Source organism: Ictidomys tridecemlineatus, chromosome 14, assembly GCF_052094955.1.
Source record: "Ictidomys tridecemlineatus isolate mIctTri1 chromosome 14, mIctTri1.hap1, whole genome shotgun sequence".
Lineage (NCBI taxonomy): Eukaryota > Metazoa > Chordata > Mammalia > Rodentia > Sciuridae > Ictidomys > Ictidomys tridecemlineatus.
Window position 1 is genome coordinate 32317343 of NC_135490.1, and position 19978 is coordinate 32337320.

The 19978-nt window shown below is 47.2% G+C and overlaps 2 protein-coding genes across 18 annotated transcripts in view; one reads left to right on the forward strand and one right to left on the reverse strand.

Annotated features, from left to right (window-relative positions):
- Nucleotides 1-8431, forward strand: part of Tenm3 (teneurin transmembrane protein 3) — a 2430710-nt gene extending 2422279 nt beyond the window's left edge. For all 17 annotated transcript variants that reach the window (XM_078031007.1, XM_078031002.1, XM_078031009.1 and 14 more), the window contains 2 exons: nt 2662-2792; nt 4844-8431. In XM_078031007.1, the coding sequence (XP_077887133.1) occupies nt 2662-2792; nt 4844-5599 (887 nt within the window). In that variant the 3' untranslated portion in view covers nt 5600-8431. The remainder of the gene's footprint in view (nt 1-2661; nt 2793-4843) is intronic.
- Nucleotides 8432-8551: 120 nt separating this feature from the next.
- The window catches only part of Dctd (dCMP deaminase), a 93804-nt gene continuing 82377 nt past the window's right edge, over nt 8552-19978 (reverse strand). Inside the window, exon 8 of the mRNA XM_078031018.1 lies at nt 8552-9077. The gene's annotated coding sequence lies outside the window, so the exon portion shown is untranslated. The remainder of the gene's footprint in view (nt 9078-19978) is intronic.

A 19978-nucleotide genomic window follows, 5' to 3' on the forward strand; every position in this document is an offset into this window, starting at 1 on the left:
AACAGAATATCTAAGGCAGTCACTTATTAAGAGGAAAGATTTTGGCTCACAGTTTTGGAGCTTCCAGTCCATGTTCAATTGATCCTGTCGCTTTGGGCCTGTGGCAAGGCAGCATGTCATGGCAAGAGCACCTGGAATACAAAACCACTCACCTCATCAGCCAGGAAGCAAAGTAGGAAGAGGAAGAGACCTGGGTCCCACAGGTCCCTTCAAAGGCATGCCCCCAATGACCTAAGGCCCCAGATCTCAAAGGTTCCACCACCTGGCAATAGCACCACCCTGGTGGAACAGTTGTTTAATACATGGACAGTGGGGAACATTCAACATCTAAACTATAGCAGTTGTCTTAAGTATAAAGTGGGAACAATAATACCTATCCACAGAATAAAATATAAGAATATATGCAGTTTTCCATTACACAGTAATTGCCTTATAACTGTGTAATGTTGGGTTTTTAATTCATATGTAAGACTCTACTAGAGATAATTATGGGAAACAACCCAGTGTGACCACCCTCTTATCCCTGGGAGGTTTTGCCGCCCTCTTTATTGCCATCATGTCATGACAATAATGGAGCAGTTTCTCCTCTCATTGCTTAGCCAGCGGATTCTGTTTCTCTTCTTGCTTCTGTCTTCTCACACCGCTGTCTTCGTCATCATTTAATTCAATTCTTGCATGATGACACTACTGAAGGGCACACTAGTATTCTACCACTCTGATAATTATCAGGCTATAGATTTAAGATCTTTCCAATTTTGGTGCATGTTACTCTTTCAGTGTTGCAAGAGTTAAACCATCAATTCCCACTTCTGCCACCAAAGAACAACCAGAAGATAGGAAAGACCAGGTCTTTACAAGCACTAGCTGACTCCTTCGCTCATCCTTTACTCCAAGAATTCTGAATCCTCCTGCTTTCGATTCCAATTATGTTGTCATAATTAACCTTTCTGCCACATCTAGGTTTCCTGGAGGAAGTTTCTTTCCTGTTTTCTTTTTTTTTGTTTTAGGGGTTTTCTGTTTTGTTTCGGCTTATGTTGGATGCCCCAGGCTGCCTCTTTTCTAGCTCAGTGTCTGAGGCATAGTGAGATTTCTGTTCTCTCAGTTCTCAGGACAGCTCTCAAAATGCTGCCCCCTGTTCATTTTGCATCTGCTTCTTACTTTTCCAGACTGCCTAAAGCTTTCCATATCTCTTTTCCATGTGAACCAGCTGGAAGTCCCTTCTTTCAGCAACCTAATTCAGCCACCCCCTCCTAGTATTCTCATGCAGGGTGTTTCAGTACATATGTGTATTCAAATCCCATTATTTGGCAGTACTTTTCAATCCTTAAGATCCTTCCATTTGTACTTAGGCAGACAGTGTGTAAAGTAGAATCTTTGCCCTCAAGACTCCAATATTTGGAAGAAGAAAAAAAATTTCCCCAAAACGTTAGACTCCCCTATGATCTTTTGCACACTCCCACAAAAAAAAAAAAGTACCACTTTCCATCCTATGTGAACAATGTGGGGATTTATTTCTTCCCCACTACCACTACCACCAGCCCATTTAACGAAGAGAGAATACCATGGGTTCTGTAGGCAAATGGACAAAGCACCTGCCCGCCTGGCAATGAGGTGAGAGTATGTGCCCTGGAGAAGGAAATAGGAAGCAAGTGGCCCTCCATCATTCTGACAAGCAGTTTACCACTGGTTATTTAAGGGGTGTTGACAGGGGCTGCCTGAAAGGCTGGAAAGCCCACAGCTCCTGAATTCATCCTCTCCTAGCAACGTGGACTGCGGGGAATGCCATAGCAGCATTTTCTGAAAAACATCAAAAGAGAGATGGAACAGCATAAAATATATTAGGTGAAATGCAATTTCAAATTTTCCAGCAATGTGCTTAATATATAAAATAATCTACACCCAACTGTACTCATAAAGCTGCAAGCCTGCTGAGAAGTTCTGTAACATTATAACCTCCAGAATAGAATAAAAGCCTTATTCTGCGCTTAATGGCTTTTGGAGTCACATGGCAATATTTTAAAATACCATTTTAAAGGTTTCCACGTTCTCTCCCCAAAAAGTTTGTCTCCACCTGTGCACAGCGAGCCTTTGAAGTCATAACTGATGGTAATCAGAACTTCTGTGCCCTTGGCCAGTGTTACCAGCTTTTAGCATTCATCTTTGATTAAGAATCAACTGTTCATTTTAATACTCTCAATTGAGGGTTTTTATTAATAGAAAATGGGTTGTAGAAGTCCGCATATCCTTGGGCTAGCTTTTGAAAGCTAATAACACACAACTTCTATTTAAGAACAGCCTTTACTAACTACAAAACAGATTTCATTTGTTTTCTACGACGTCTTTTTCATGCTGCTGCACATTGTTATTACCCTTTTCATCATTATTACTGGCACAGGATGCAGTTTCGCACTTGTGACAGCTTATCCGCTCTGAGAGTGTCTAATATTTGTCTTTTCTGTAGCATTTGCCATAGGTGTGCTATTGAGGTTATTGTCTTCCAGTCTAAAAATAGAGAGTAGGTTTGAAATGGTAGGAGGAAGGCAGACACATGCTCGTTTTCAGATTATTTGTGAAATTAGAGTGTTTTTAAGGTAAGAATTTAAATATACAAAAGTACAAAATAAACCCTAACACCTTTCATTTTGAACATTCTTCTCCTAGATGTTAACAGCTGGCTGGTGACATTTGGCTTCCATCTGCACAATGCTATTCCTGGATTCCCTGTTCCCAAATTTGATTTAACAGAACCTTCTTATGAACTTGTGAAGAGTCAGCAGTGGGATGATGTGCCGGTAAGAAAACAAAAAGCAGAACTATGAAAAGGTGACAAATGGCTGCTTGTGTCGTATTTACCCATAGTTAATCAAACTAACCCTTGTGAAAATTGTACCAAAGACACTTTTTCATCTTTTTACCCTTTTAAGGAGGGAAAATCGACATTTCCTCTGCATTTCTGTTCAGCAAACCAGGAGCCCGTTAAAAGGCTTAAATCTCTTTTTAGTGTTGCTAATAAAAATACAGAAAGACATTATCAAAAGGTAATAAAAGGCAGAAGCTCAATTGTGAGTGCTAGGTTTCCACAGAGAACCCCATGAAAGTACATTTATGACACTTGGGACCTGAAGGTGAAGACACAGTAAACAAGAGGGCAAGGGATGCATATTACAAATTGGCACCCCACAAACAATGCCACAGAGTTCAGCCTGTTTAAAATATTCACAGGGTTTCATGGCAGAAAAAAAAATTAAAACTAAAAATAAAATGTCCTCAGTAAGGCTCTACCAACAACCAGGTGTTCAGGGAATTTTCCTGGAAATAACAAATTAGGAGGCCTGCAACTGTTGTGAGAAATAACACAAGGAAAAGGATGGAAAATTGCAAAGTCAACACTGCCATGTCAGAAAGTGGCACTTTAAATTCCCATCATTCAGTGATCAGAAAGGAATGCACAACAACATGCCAGGCTTTCTAGCTTAGAGCAAGAATAATTAGAGATCAAGAAATTGGGTTGCCCATTAGTGATAAGAAGAAGAGAGTGCAGAGTTTATTAGAAAGATTAATCCCCACAGCAATCTCCTATAATTTCAACGAACACAAAGAGAAAGGGCAATCATGATCACGGCGCACGCGCACACAGAATATATATACACTGCCAATTTATCTATATTCTGGTACATGTTTCATACTTAACATGAAAGCTTCTTTTTTACTAGCTGTCACCTTTACATTTAAAAAACACAACCCATCAAGGTCCTGGGAGCCATGTTAACATTTCTAATTGCAAATGTATCTACACTGATAAAGGGCCATGAAGGCACTCTGACGTTTCCTAATATATTTGAACATGCACATCCTAATTGTGTATGATATTCTAACATGTCTGAAAACACTTAAGTCTGACTGTACAAATGGACTTGCCAACTTTTTCTCCTAAGCAGCCTTTTAATATGGTTCAAGTTCCCTGTCAAGAGACGTGCGCAGTAAGGACAGCTTAGGGAATCAGGCAAAGATACTGAGGCTGCCCTAGTGCAGAAAACAAATGTTTCTTTGCTGCAAATGAAACAGATGTTTCCATTTGGGAAACACTGTCCAGACAAACATCTGGTAGTATAAGAAATGGCTGGGTTAAGATGCCCCAATTTGAAACATTTGCCAATGATGATGATCCACTGTCCCTAAGTCTCTGAAAAATAACTGTTTTCCTAAAGTAATACTCATCCCCAGCTACCCCACTGCCCACTCATCCCTCTACATTTCAGTTCTGCAATTACACTGAAGATTTTCAACTGAGAACTGTGTTCACCAGGAGAGGGGGCAGAGTTGACTTCAATCAGAGAAAAAGTATTTCAAAGCATATGAAATGGGGCCTAGTGATCTGCCCCAAGGCACCCCAGCCTTTGGAATCTTTCTGGGCTCCTACTTTCTTCTCCTCTTTGGAGAAAGCTGCTGTAGTGGGAGGGCTTGATAAACTGGGTTCCCCACATGGGGTGAGTATGCCAAGAAGCATCTAGGAATTATATTAAACGCTAAAGATAGGAATATTTTGCCCAGGTTAGAAACTAAAAGAGCTTACGGTAATACGTGATGGAGTTCCTTCTTTTAATATTTCAGAAGCCATTTGGATCACCTGGGGGAGGGGCTCTTGAATGCATTCCTCCCCCCAGGTTTGTAAGCCTTTCATCTCTTAAAAAACCAGATGAGGTTTTAATAAATGCCTATGTGCTCTCCCCCCACGGCCCCTTGTCTTTTGGCCCAGAGTGGGAAGGTGGCCGGGATTTGCGGCTCCCTTGCAACCAGGTGCCACAACTTTTCACCCGTCCGCCTGTTGTGTTTTGTTTTTCAGCCTATTTTTGGAGTCCAGCAGCAAGTGGCGAGACAAGCGAAGGCTTTCCTGTCGCTGGGGAAGATGGCCGAGGTGCAGGTGAGCAGGCGCAAGGCCGGCAGCGAGCAATCCTGGCTGTGGTTCGCCACGGTCAAGTCGCTGATTGGCAAGGGCGTCATGCTGGCGGTCAGCCAGGGCCGCGTGCAGACCAACGTGCTCAACATCGCCAACGAGGACTGCATCAAGGTGGCGGCGGTCCTCAACAACGCCTTCTACCTGGAGAACCTGCACTTCACCATTGAGGGCAAGGACACGCACTACTTCATCAAGACCACCACGCCCGAGAGCGACCTAGGCACGCTGCGGCTGACTAGCGGCCGCAAGGCGCTGGAGAACGGCATCAATGTGACCGTGTCGCAGTCCACGACCGTGGTCAACGGCAGGACTCGCAGGTTCGCCGATGTGGAGATGCAGTTCGGGGCGCTGGCGCTGCACGTGCGCTACGGCATGACCCTGGACGAGGAGAAGGCGCGCATCCTGGAGCAGGCGCGGCAGCGCGCTCTCGCCCGGGCCTGGGCGCGCGAGCAGCAGCGCGTGCGCGACGGCGAGGAGGGCGCGCGCCTCTGGACGGAGGGCGAGAAGCGGCAGCTGCTGAGCGCGGGCAAGGTGCAGGGCTACGACGGGTACTACGTACTCTCGGTGGAGCAGTACCCCGAGCTGGCCGACAGCGCCAACAACATCCAGTTCCTCCGACAAAGCGAGATCGGCAAGAGGTAACCCCCGGGCCGTCTCGGCTGCTGCGGAGGGACGGCCGCGCCACCCTCTTCCGCGAAGACGACCAAACTGGTTTGCTGCATTTCTCTTGAGCCTACACCACACCCCTTTGCTCAGATTTTTCTGTAGCACAATCCGAATTGGACTCTCCAACACAGAAGAGCCTTCCAGGAGAACGATACTGCTATTAAAAATGTACACACAGACACACACAACACAAAAACAAAGACGACTCTTTTCTGAATGACCTTAAAGGTGATCGGCTTTAAAGAATATGTTTACATATGCATATCGCTGCACTCAGTTGGACTGAAAGTATTAAAAGAAAAAAATCATAAAGGAAAAAAAAAAGGCCTAAATATTTTGCTCTGGGCCATGTGTTCCTTTGAGGCACTGTATTTAACTAAGATTTAAAAAAAAAAAAAAGCGTACAGTGTTTCCAAATATTACCGAATTGTCGACCTTTGCTTACAAAGAAGTAGTCTCTCTCCATAGGATGTGATATATATCTCTGTTCATTTTGCAATATGGGGCAAAATTACTGTTTATAGACAACCCAACTTCTTTCCCTGTGCTGCTTTGTAAAAGGACATTGGCACAAGTGACTTCTGCTCCAACGGGGATTTAATAATGGATTTTACAATACTATCGTGGTTTGCCTTGGGGGAAAAAAAAACTGGCAAATAGAATCCTTGTCACTGATAAGCAAAGGAAACCCTGATTTTTTTGTAAATTATGTGAGACAAGTTGTTTATGGATTTTTATATGAATTACAATTTACTGTACATCAAATATTAGTCTCAGAGGAGTTAATTTATGTAAAGTGTTTAAAAAGTTTATACTTAAAAATAAAATGATAAAAACATGTGAACCGTGTGATTTTTTTAAAAAGGATTGCACCTTTTATTATCTGTTATAGCTATACAGTATAAATTATTATATTGTAGAGATATAACAACTTATGCCTATAATGTCCAGAAGTGTTAATATTTTTGTATTAGGTTGGAAAAAAAATGTGCAACTTTCTATCACTAGATGGATAGGACAGTGCAATCCTAAGTGGGTGGCTCATCCGAGAACTGCTCCTTTCTCTTCCTTCTCTTTTTCATCATGCCAGTGACCTCAGCCGCTGTCAACTAAGAGGCCCAGTAGAAAACCAAGGCTGGTGGAATGTAACAGAAATGGGGGGTTGGGCGGGGTAGGAGGGGTTCTCTGGCCCTCTGTGGCCCTAAAAGTCAATAGGGAGTTGATATAATTAACCACAGGGTTTTTACTGTTAGAGTACTGCCCCTGGATGCTCCATCTCGTGATGGAGGAGAGAGACCACATCAGATGTTCCGGAAACGTTTGTGGGAGGAAAGGATCTGATGTCGTCGTGACCATAACCTGTTGTAGTAAGGAGTAGGAAAGATCGCAGACACCCAACAGCGGTGAGCGAGCCAGAGGGAGCCCGTCAGGGTCACTCTGCTGGTCTTGGACGTGGACCCTCTGGTCGCAAGAGGGACCAAAATAGGGATGCAGAAGGTCCTATAAGCCCTCATGACCCAACCATCTCGAGGGCTGGTTTGAATGGCAGCCTCTGCTGTCTCGGGGAAGCCGGGTGGCAGATCCAGCAGGAAGGGAACTGACAGCCGTGCCCCCTGCACATGGAGCGTGTGGGCGCCAGCACAGCGCCGTCTGCGCTTGTGTGCGGGCCCAGCCGCTCTGACAAATCTCTTTCGTGAGCACCAAATTCAGCCACAAAAATATTTTTAGAAAATATTTCTCAGTTCATTGAGCTATAGTACACACTGTTTTCCTCTATGTATAATGGTGATAAAATATAGCAAGTGAACATGTCGTAAATATAAAGGTTCAAGTGATGTATTGAAAATAATTTTCTAACTGCTTTGTATGTATCACATACTCTAAATTGCACAGTAGGCGTGTTTATTAAACAGATTGGCTGGGAAAGTTTCGAAATAGCTACTGAATTTACAGTATCAGTGCTATTACTGTCTTTGTGTATTTGGTAGAGCATACCGAAGTAATTAATCTTCTAATGAATGCTGATATTTTATTAGAATGAAAGCACAGATTAGCATTAATATTTTTTATCCTGGAAATCCTTTGGCAAGTATTATGAAGCCCAAATTTAGAAAACTATGAGATTTCAAACCACATAAACATGGCTCTGTTTTACATTTTTATTTTTTAACTGTTAACTTAGATATTTGCAGTTCTGTTTGATGGAACTTCTGCAGGACTGTATTTAGCATGCTGTAAGTACTTTTGGGTGAAATAGGCTCTGAGTCTAAATTCTCAGAAATGTCTCTGATGTATTGACCATGAAAAGCTTGTACCACATGACAGAAATGAAATCTTAGTCTTAACCTCTTCTTGACATGGACTGGTCTTTACACTGGCACCGATAAATGACACATTTGGAGAATCTCCTGGTGCTTCTTTTAGATGAAGTCAAATCAACCCAATTAGTGTCTTGTTAGTAGGTATAATGAGCCTATTTCTTTCTAAAAAGGCTTGTGATCTGGACATGCTTTTACAAGAAATAGTGACCTTGGGGAATATGTAAACAAAAGATCTTTTTCTAAGAGTTGGGGGTGGGGTGGGGGACTGTATAATGAAAAGAATTAGCTTACAAAAAAAGAAATTGATATTCAAAGTATTTTAGGCAAAGCCAGTCAAATGCTTTCATGATATTTTGAGATGTAAATTTTGTCTGATTTGTATTGTTCTTTTCATTTGCCTTCTTAACTTTATATGTGACCTGAATTTTCCATAACTTGATGACTATAGATTGCATCTAGGCATTCCAATAAAAGCCAACCCAATGTGTGTGCGTTTATACATTTTTTCAAATCTTGGACTAGCCAGTATTGCTTTTGTATTTTACAATGGAGTAAGCAAAAAAAAAAAAAATGCAGTTCCTGGGGTATCAACTCATCTGCAACCCAGTTGGTAATATCTTTTATTATTAATTTTTTGTGTGCTCAACAGAATGCCTGCACAGGAGGTATACTGCACGAAGGACTCTCCCATGGCCTACTTTAGAAAAACATCAAATACACCCCCACAAAGCCAAACACTCTAACTGTAAAGAAGAAGAATAAAAAAAAAAAAAAAAAAGGTCGCCCATTACTACTGGAAAGCAGGCCTCATTGCTGTGATCCTAGCAATAAGTGTGCTTAATTAAAACACTTGATTAGAATAATCAGTTTGGGCCTGATAGGCTTGCAGCCTCCTGGAGCTGTCTGAATCTACATACAGACCGGCTGATTAGGGCATGCTTCGTTCAGCAATTCCAGCTGGCAGGCCAGGGCTTTGATTTTAGTCTGAAAAGGCAGACTTCATCCCACTTGCTTTGTAGTGACAACCTCAACTTGATAACACGTGGATCCAACGGGAATCAGGTCACTCCTCTTGGCAAACTGGTCTAGTTTCTTCTGCTCAAATTAGAGTTTAACCGGTTCAAATGGGGAATCTAGAAAAAACACAGGCAAATTACTACTCGCTCTCCACACTGCTTTCCTTAAACGTAATGTCTGAACAAAAACATAAAACAAACAAAAAAAAATAATGTAGGTGAAACATGTCTTAGTAAATATATGTCTGGGTAGGAGACAGGCTGCAACCACATCCTATGAAATTTGCATTTGTTTCTTTACATTCATACATCACTTCATAGTTGCACAAGAGTCTAACTACCTGACCTGACCATAAGTACAATACCTGAATAGAAGCATCTCAAATCAAGACCGGTTCTCCAAGTACTTTTTTGTTTGGTTTTGCTTCATTCTGTGTTAGGGATTGAACCCAGGGACTCATGCATGCTAGGCAAGCCTTTTGCCACTGGACTATGTCTCCCAGCCCTTTTTAAAGATTTTGAGACAGACTCTCACTAATTTGCCCAGGCTGGCCTTGAACTTGCAGTCTTTCTACCTCAGCCTCCCTAGTAGCTGGGACTACAGATGTGCACCACTGCTCCTGGCTTCTCGGGCACTTTAAAAGATGAGGAGAGAATTCTGCCTTTGATGAATTCCCTAACCATGCCCACTGAACTCCCAGCTCATGGTCTCTTCTTTCTCCCTTTGTTCTGGTCCACTTCCAAATACAACTATTTCTTTTACCTTCTGAAGAGCAAAATTAGCTGTCTGGGGTGCTTCTGGAATGGAAGAATCCCAAAGAGGAAGCTGGCCCTGATCCACATTATGTCCTGTCTGTGGTAAAAACAACCTGAGTAGTGCTCTTGGCAGCTCGCTTGCTATAGTACAGAGGATGACAAGGACAGATGCAAGAACTGCCACCACCCACTTCAGGTGGGATGGACTGGCATTGATCTCCAGTAGAGTGGGGCAAATTCAGCCCAGGAATCCTAGAAGGGCAACATAGCAATAACTTACCACTTCCATAGAACCCAAATCTATCCCACTTTCCTCCAGAGAAATGATCTGAGCCCAGCACCACAGTCTATCATATGCTAGAAGCCAAGTTCACAGAAGTGATTCAAGCCAAAGTGAACAGAGATTGGTGTCAGCTAGTATTCTTTATTACATCATGTAGTCTTCTGTCAATGCTACCCAGAAAGGTCCTGAAGACATTGCTTACCACCTCTCTATGCATGGAACACTAGATCTTGTCAAAGCTGCTATAACATACAGTCATGATGTGTGTTTCATTGTATAAAGATGGCCTCAACCCAAAAACAAGGCATTTGCTTTAGGCTCCTCCCTGCTGCCAATATTTCTAGCTTCTCAGCTCACCTCATTGTAGAGAAGCAAGTCTACCACGCAATGTTAATGATTGACCACCATTTCTAAAAGAAAGACCATCAAACTATTTACCTAGATTTTCCATATGCTATTTATTTGGCTTGGGCCATCCTACCAAGCCCACAAAAAAAAACAGAAGTTATTTATAGATCATCATTACCAATTTTATCTACAACATTATGCCAGAGTACCAAAGAGGTACTGATAAGCCATTGGAATTTTCTACCTTCTAATTTAAGCCACATAATGAATATCCCCTCTTGCCAACATTCTCATTTGCTATTCACCACCTCTGCAAGCAATGGTCTCTTGATGTCAGTTAATTACTAATAACTTTTAGGTAAATTGAGTAAACCTTTTCATTTATGAACTGACTTAAATTTCTGTCATGGAGGAATATAGGATTCCTAGAGCCCTGTGTATAGAGAATTTACTATAAACTGATTCTAAGCCTAGAGTAACATCATTATTCAGTTTAGAGTTAATGGGTTCCACAAAGCAAATTTAATAAATCCTTCTGGGATCTAAGCTGTGGAAAATTAAAATTAGAAGCATAAATTGTGACTTCTAGGGCAAGAGACTGGCTTGGTTATAGTCTTCCTGCTTATAGGGTGAATTGTGAGCTGGGCTTTAGCAGGCCCTAGCCACAGGCATTCAGCTTGCATTAGGAAGGGAAATCACATTCTTTTACACGTGTGCAGAGATTTCCTGAATTCCATCCACAATGGCTATTTCTATACGACATAACTCACTGCATAGAACTGACAGGATTTACAAGTCGTCCACTGGGTGCAAAGGAATTCTTTAAAAATTTCACAAGTTAACTTTATCAATGTGAGGGGAGCATAAATGCCCAAGGACTTAAAATGACAAGCTCTTTGACATGACTGAAAGGTCAGAAATGGAACAGCTCCGGGAAGTCTGAGAGGAAGCACACTGATTCTCCCTTCCACCTGAGTTATCACACAGTGATCGATACCCACAACGTGAAGACTGCCCAGTGTCCTGAATTTTCTTCCAATGTGAATACTGCAGAGGGAGATTCTAATCGAATTTTTCTAGAGAATAGTCTTCAAAACTCCTCCCTAGGATGACTTCTGTCTCTATGTCCATGATGTCCCTTCTCTGTCTCCCTGACTCCCTCTCTTTCTGCATCTACCCTGGTAGAAGCAATCGGGGTTGGAATTGGTCAGGTTGTGTCCAACCACGTATCCTTCTAAGACTCAGAGGGAAACATATGTTCCCTGGGTAGGCAAGATGGGCTTTGGGGCTGGGATAGTAGCTCAGTGGTAAAGCTCCTGCCTACCACACGTGAGGCACCGGGTTCCACCCTCAGCACCGCATAAAAATAAAATAAAAAAGATAAACTTTAGTTCCTCGGGGTATCCTAGGGACAAGGGCCCCTCATCTCCAACTTCCTAACAAAAGGTTAAAAACAAGCAGATTTTTTAAACCTCCTCACTTCAGCTCTGCCATTATTTCCAAGATCAGCTCTGGGGTTTATACTTCAGTCTCAAGCATTGACAAGTGGCACTGCAGAGCACAGAAAAGCCACATGGAGGACACAGGAGGGAACAATGGTCCCAGTTGGCTTAACAGAGAGAGGCAGTGGGGGGGGGGGGACATCTTTCCCTAAAACCCGTCCTCCATTCCTTCTGGCCTCCTCCCTTCCGTTCCCGGGGATTCTGGCTTCTGCAAAAGAATGAAAGGCCGCCCCCCCCCCTACAGTGGCATGATGGGCAGGAGGCTGAGCAGGGAGGCTGGGCCTGGGGCTGATCCAGGGACCTGGCTTCAGGTTGTGGCCTTGGCCAAGGCTCTTTCAGGCAGGGCACCAGCGCCCCCTAGTGATGCGTGCCTGTGGCGAGGAAAGTCCTGGGTACCAGACCAGCGGGGCCTGGCCCAGAAACCAAAAGAAACCAGCCCCTCCTCCGGCCTCCACCCCTCTGCTCCGCGGTTAGGCCCATTCGAAGGCTCCTCTGTTTTCCCGTCTTTGCTGCTCACGGAGTTTCACACATAAAGCGATTACTTCTGCTTCATGCACCACCTCACTGAGGCCTGGTCCTTGCAAACATCGCTCCCGGAAGATTTCTCTTCATGTCAAGCAGAAACTTTGTCAAGCCATGTTCCTCTCGCTTGGCAGATCAAAATAAGGCCCTTCCTCCCAGGACTTGTCCGCGGGCTCTCTGAGTTTTGCAGCCCCCCAAAAGCAGTGATTTCTGAACTACCACATTGTTTCCCTTTTGCTTTCCATGTTAACAGTCCTGTCGCTGGGAAGAAGTTCCCAGGAGGACAGATCATTTCAATTCAGAGTGGCATTTTTATTTCCGAGGGAGCTAGGCTCCCACGGAAAGTGCTAGAGTGACAGCTTGGAAAAGTGGACTGCCTCCTGATTCCCCACCACTCCCTCGGCCCCCTCAGCTTGGTGACATCCAATCTCCTTCCTCTGTCACTGGGAGGAAAATGGGGTTTTCAACCTTTTGCTCCTGGGTTGTCACCCAGAGAACCCAAGGGATGCTAATTTTAAGTGGCAGTCTGTACCGGTGTCCTACCTTGAGAAACTGTCCCTGGCTAGAATCTATTGACATTTTTGGAAACCTGCGGGGACCTAATAAATTGGCCCCTTCCCCTACCTACATTGTCACTAAGAAGAGAAAGGGGACCAAAGATGGCCCACAAAAGTCAAAATAACACCAGAGATAAAGACTGGGTTGGAAGCGCGTGTGGTGATGCACACAGGAAATCCCAGTGGCTTCGGAGGCTGAGGCAGGAGAATCTCGAGTTCAAAGCCAGCCTCAGCAAAATCAAGGCACTAAGCAACTCAGTGAGACCCTGTCTCTAAATGAAATACAAAATAGGGTTAGGGATGTGACTCAGTGGTTGAATGCCCCTGAGTTAAATCCCTGGTACCCTCCCCACCCCACCCCCCAAAAAATGACTGGGTTGGACAGTGTAGCCATTTGGTGAAAACCAAGACAGCCTATGCACTGGATGCCAAGATGAGCTAGATGTCCTGCCTCCACTGAGTACCAGGGGCCTGGGCTCTGCCGCCGATGGGACAGTGAGCAACAAGAACATCTGCTCCCCATGAGCCAGGTGTTCCCAGTTCATTCTTCCCAGCTCATGCCCTCTGGGAGGTGGGATGATGGGCAGAGAGAGGCCCACTCACACTCACACACTTTCATTGATCTGGTGCCACGGAGGAGGGGGAATTGGCCCCAAGTCAGCACTCTGGGTTCACCTGAGGCTATTTACAGTCAGTGGCTTGGGCTGGGTTGCTTCCTGGTCTGGGCTTCTGTCAAGAGACACGATGGCTCTCCACAGGCAACTAGAAGCACCTCCTTCCTGCCCCACCAACCGTGGTTGTCTTCTCTGGGAGCTAAGTGGTTAACCGGTCTTAGAACCCAAGTTCTGCCTGGCAGCCCTCCAGATTCTGAGACCCGTGTCATAAATCTGCTTCTAGTCTGAGTCCTCCACCCTGACTCGAGACCCCAGTGCCCCCTGAGTGGCCTGGGCTTCTCGGCCAGGTGAGAAGGGGCGGACACAGGAGTGCAACACTGGACGCTTTGAGGCAATGACCCCCCAGTTACTTCCTGCCTGTTAGGACGCCCATGGCCGCCTTCCCAGCTCCTGAAAATCAAAGGGAAACAGGACTAGCCGGGCTACACTCTACACTCGGGCTCTGTCTGCGGCCTCTGCCAATTAGTGCTGGAGTTAATCAAACTCAGCAGTTCCCTGGAGAGGCGGCGGAGCTGGGAGAGGCCCCAGAGCAGAGGAGACCTGCTTGTTAGTCTCCACTTTCCTGACCAAAGGCAGCCACTTGCAGTCTCTGTGCCTGGTTTCTCCATCTTTAAAGTGGCCAATTCCTCAGCCCCAAGCCACTCTGTCCCATCCTCCCATGCCCATAATCTGTGTGTGCATCTGCATACGTATGTGCGCATGTGTGTGTGTGTGTGTGTGTGTGTGTGTGTGTGTGTGTGTGTAGGAGGGGGCAGAAAATGCTACAGCAAAGAGCTCTTGGTGACTCCTTTACTAACATCTCCTGGGGATGCCCCTGCACTGCTGGGAACCGCGGCCTTGCAGCCCCAGGCTGTAGTCACCACGCTCCTTGAGAGGGGAAAGGGTGTGTTCTCCACACAGGCTCCTGCAGCAGAAGGGAGGGGACTGGGAAACAGGGATCCTGTCGCCTCTTTTCCAAAACCCCTACTTTGCCTGCAGGGAAGTGTTTAGGATGACACCCTGGTCACTATTTTAGGATTGATTATTAGTCTTATTGAACCATGCATGGAATAATATAAAAGAACGTCATCTGCAGTGGGCTGTGGGGGGTGTCCTCCTGGCACGCAGGAAGCCCTGGGTTAGATCCCCACCCCCTCAAATAAAGAAATAAAGACATACAACTGTGCTCCTGCCTTTAAAAAAAAAAAAAAGAATGTTCATCTTCCAAATCCCCCCCACTGCCAGCTCCCCCAGGGGATGTCCTGCTCCAGAAAAGGAAAACAGAACAGCTCAGGGAGCTGACAAAGGGCTGCAGCACAGCACCCTAGGTCCATGCCTGATGAGCACAGTTCTGGCCCTTTCTCTGGCAGCCTTGAAGCCTTCAATGATTTAACCCAAAGGGCTCACCTCCCTGGGGGTCCCTGCTCCCCTCCCGGGGGTCCCTGCTCCCTCCCAGGGGTCTCCCTGCTGGGCCCCGCAGGCCTGTGGAACTTCAGTTCTAACACTCTCATCACGAGCGCCATGTTCCTGGTGATGAACATCCTGAGAGGACAGCCCACCACCAGGGCCACCCAGTCCCAAGCCAAGGGACGGTGAAGGGATTATGGCATTCTTATCTCATCAGAAGAACCACTCTGTTTGTGGTGTTATCCTCTCCTGGTGCCAAAAAAAAACAGTATAAGGTGGGCTCCTGCCGTCAGGGAGAAGACAGTAAGAGTAACAGCCTGGGCCCTGACCTGGGTCCTCACACCTCTCCCCAGGGCCACCTGGGGGACAGGCCCAACACGGGCAGGAGCAAGAGGGTGCCCAAGACAGGGAGGCAGTCCCTGAAGCAGGGGTCAGAGGTGCCTGAGGCTGGACTAAGCAGACAGAGCGCCCCGTGCAGCCTGAGTCCCCGCCTCTCCCTCCTGAGATTTGGGGCAGAGCCAACACCACCACCAGCGCTCACCAGCATCCAGATTCAGACTGACACACTCTAAGTGTCTAGGGCTAAGGGACAAAGGCTTCAAATTAGCCCAGGCCATGGCCAGCCCTGACAACCATCCCCACCCAGCCCCCAGGGACCAGGCCTCAGAAGGGACCTGGGACCTAGTCACCTCCAGGCCGACTTCATACCTCACCTCCGCACCCCACCCTCATCACAATAATCTCCCCCACCCGCTTCTGCCACTTGCTCTCTCTGCCCCTCCATTTCTCCTTCTCTACAGTGGCCCAAACCTCTCGTGCCCATAATTGCTTGAACGAGAGACAGACAGCACCCTCCTCGCGGCTGCCATGGGAGAGGTCTGTCTCCAGGGTAAACCCTCGTCTTTTCTCGCTGTGGTGGAAGCAGACCTGTCAGAGCACCCAGTGACCCAGAGGTCCCTGACTGGGGGTCACTGTCACCCTGTTACTTACAGAGGACTTTGCAAAGGACACAGACCCCAAGGAACTGCCACTGTCAGGAGAGAGGTGGGCCAAGGGGCTGCCCTCCCCAACCAAAAGGCAGAGCCCTGATAAGCCATTGCCCCGTCTCCAGCCCAGGGCACCTAACCACAGGGGCCAGGAAGCCAGAGGGGACCCTGCAGAGGGCCAGAGTCGGAGGATTCTTTGAGATCTATGGGGATATGGTTTGCAAGGCTTTCACCTGGGGGGCTGTTTTGCCAATTAAATGTCACATGAAACCAATAAAGACCAAGGCCTTACTGTGGATTGAAGCAAGCATGGGATTCGGCCACCCTGCATGTTACCAGCACTGTGGAAAGTGCTGGAAAAAGAAGGCCCCAGTCCTCCAGAATCCCATGTCCATTTGGGAGGCAGACACAGAGCGCGGTGCTGGCTGTCAACACAGAGGAAGGGACCCTTGGCGGAGTCAGGCAGGCTTCCTGGAGGGGTGTAGCTCTGCCGGGGTTGGGAGGTGAACAGCAGTGGCCCAGGCAGCCTAGAAGGGAATGGGGTCCTTGTGAGTGTGGAACAGCACCCTGGGAAGCCTGGTAAGTGTTGGGCATTATTGTCAGGGCCACAGTTAGAACCATGCTGCTGGGAGATGGGCTTCTGAGGACCAGGGTCCTTCTAAGTATCATTCCACCTTCAGCCCAAGGTCAGGACCACAACCAAGTCCAGCAGGCTGCATGAACTGGCCCCCAGCCCACATGGAGCAGGGCCTGTTCCCAGGAGTGCCCACCCGGGATAGTCCTCCTTAGGCAACAATCTGGACACTGGTTCCTGGGCTTCCTGTGAACTTTGCCCTCCTCCAGCAGGTGGCACTTGCCCAACAGCCATAGCTGATGCAGCGGATGTAGGGCTGAAGCTCTAGTCTGCGTGATGCACCTTGTGCCCAGAGTCAACGCCCCAAGCTCCGCGTTCAAGGCCCCGAGCCACTTAAGATGTCCACAGCACTCCCTCTCTGGCCTCTGAACGTCCAGGAGCACCAAAACCATCCCGAAACCCAACTACATGGAATTTCTCCCATTTTCTAAGAAATCCCACCTCAGTCTCATCTGCAGAGCTTTGCAGGAGCTGTTCCCACGCCTGCCTGCGCTGCTGGACCTCTGGCCCCACTCTCTGCCCTGGCACCTGCTTTGCGATGCCATGGCCAGTCTGGTGTGGTCCTGCCATGTCACGTGAAAGTCCAGCTCCCTGGCCCCAACCAGGCCCTCAGACAACAGCACCCAGAGGCCTCCGTGGTGAGGAAAGCACCCCCACGTCCACGTTCCAGACATGTACAATCCTAAGTAGCAAAACACCCAGAATGCCTGTGGATTGGCCCTTGTTTCAAAAATAAACTTTAAATTTTAAAACAGTCATTTACGGTGTAGAAAAAAAAATTATCTGAGTTATTGAAGAGCGAATTCATGGTTCAAAGTGAAGCCATAGCAGGTGACCATCTCCTGTGACGCTCATGAACTGTGGTGGTGGTGGTGGTGGTGGAGGGGGCTTAGGATCAATCTCAGTGTGAAAATGTCCCTCCCCTCACCCAGACCTGGTGCTTCTTTCCTCTTCTTACTACTGTCCCTTGCTGGGTACCATTACAGAGCAGAAACTGCTTATATTGTTTTCACAGAAGTTGAATGGTTTGGGATTCTTTTTTATTAATTAACTTTGATAGATCAAAATGTTATCATTCTCCAAAACTAGGCCACATGGTGCACAGTGCCACCAGTTTAGAGCTTCCATGGCCATAACTGACCTCCTTTTCCAGGCCCAATGGGCTCCCAGATGGCCCTAAAGGGGAGCTCAGAATACCTGTATTTGTTTTCTGTTGCTATAACAAAATGACCTGACTCTGAATACTTTGTAGAGAAAAAATTTTTACTTAGCTCACAGTTTTGGAGTCTGAAAGCCCAAGATTGGGTGGTGTGTTTTAGCCTCTGGTGGGGCCTGCTGATTGCATCACTAACTGCATGGTGGATGGCACTGTGTGTGTGAGAAATAGAGAGAAGGCTACATGATAGGTGAGAAAGCAAGGGGGACCCAGGGGCTAAGTTGTTCTTTATATAACGACTAGCTCTCTCAGGAACTAACCGGGTCCCATCAGAAACACACTAATCCCGTCCAAGGGCAGCACCCCCAATGACTTCACCACCACCTTCCACTAGGCCCCACCTCTTAAAGGCACAGCACACGAGCCCCTGGGGGACATAGCAGACCATATCTGAACCCTGACAACCTCAAGCTCATTTCTCCCTGCCTGGCCTCACCCATTCTGTCAGGAGGGAGCTGGGAGAAGAGGCTGCAGGAGAGACTCCCTGGAGCCCTGCTGTGCCCTCAGCCCATCTCCAGCCCTGAGCATCTCACCCCCAAGGGCCAGGACCCAGAGGGAAGAACAACCAGGGGCCAGCGTCTGAGCAACCTTTGAGAGTCTTGGCTCTGTGTTTTTCGTGGTTTTCATTATGGTCTTTTTAGCCAATTAAATCCCTTCATTCCCTCAGATCAGCTCTTAGCAAGTGCCAGCCCCGGGACACACTTCCATCCGGGCTGCTGCTGGGGATACACGGGAGCCACCAACAGGGTGGCAAGAAAAACCTAATGATTTACTGTGTTCATGGCCCTTGATCTTTAATTCCACCTGGGCTTGGAACCCTTGCAAGAAAAAAAAATCCTCCACCCCCACTTCCCTGGAAACAAGGGCATGAACCACCCTCCACCCGTTTCTGGTGAGCCTCCCAGGGAGGCCAGGCCCTCTGTGCTGGCCTCCACCCCTCAGTTCCATGGAAAGCTGGCCTTCTTGACAACCAGCCTGTTCACTTCTCTACCTGCTCAGTCACCTGGGCCCCTAAACAACCTCACTTGACCTCTGCAACTTCCCAATTGCTTATGGCTTAATGTCCTGGTGGCCAAACCCAGGACCTTCCCTGGAAGGTCTTTCCTGCATTTTCTGGAGGGCTGGATCCCTTCTTAGCTCCTCCCCCTTGGGACCCTCATTACCTCTGGCATCCAGACCCTTCACTCTGTCCATCTCCTTCCTCCTGGGCCTCCTGTGACCTGTGCTGCCAGCTTCCTTGGGGCCTGGCCCCATCCTCCCCTCCACCTGTGGCCTCTGCCCTTGGGAGGGTGGAGCACAGTGAGGACAAGATCCCTTTCCACATATGTCCACACACCTCACCCTTCTGCAAGGGGTGGTTTGGGGTCTCTGCTAAGGTCAGGGTCAGCAGCATTAGCCCTTGTGGAACCAGGAAGGGAGAGGGGAGGTTTCTGACTTGCACAGCCCTGCAGAAGTTTAGGTTCTGCCCTCTCCTGTTGCCACCTGTGGCCATGTTATGGAATCTACGGTACCTGGTGCCACATTGTATACTCTGGATAACTGCAGTGCCTTGCTGCATGCTGAACAGTACTCTAAATGCTTTGCATCTATATGTCACTTCTGCTGAGAGCCACAACCAGTCGGAATGGCCCCTGGCATTTTGCCAATAGTGTTGGTTGAGAGGTGAGCCATTAAGATGATGCTGAACTGATTCAATTGTATATTAGACCTTTACCCTCCGCCTCGGCCTGCTACTTTGGAGTTCTCTCGGGGATTCCTGGAGAGTTCCCATTGGTTGGGGAAGTGCCGGAGGAGGGATTTTCCGGTTGGGGGTTCCTGGAGGGTGGCTTTCAGGAGAGTTCCCGGGGAGCATGTGTGGAGTGTGCTGGTGGAGTTCAGAAATAAAGTTTGTTCCTGCTTCAGTGGCTCGTGATTTGTGCCCAGCCAGACTGCGGCAACGTTCCTCATGACTAAAACACTCAGGGTCACTCCAGGGGAACTGGACTGCGCGAAATAACCACACAAGAGACAGAAATACCTTTTTTCTTTTGAGGCCTATGACTGCTCCTCTGACCTCAAGGGTCTGCAGAAAGAGAGAAAATGAGCACGTGCTGAATCCTTTTATTGAGGAGAAGCCATTCAAATGAGGCAGGGGGTCAGGTTTCAGGAGGCTGA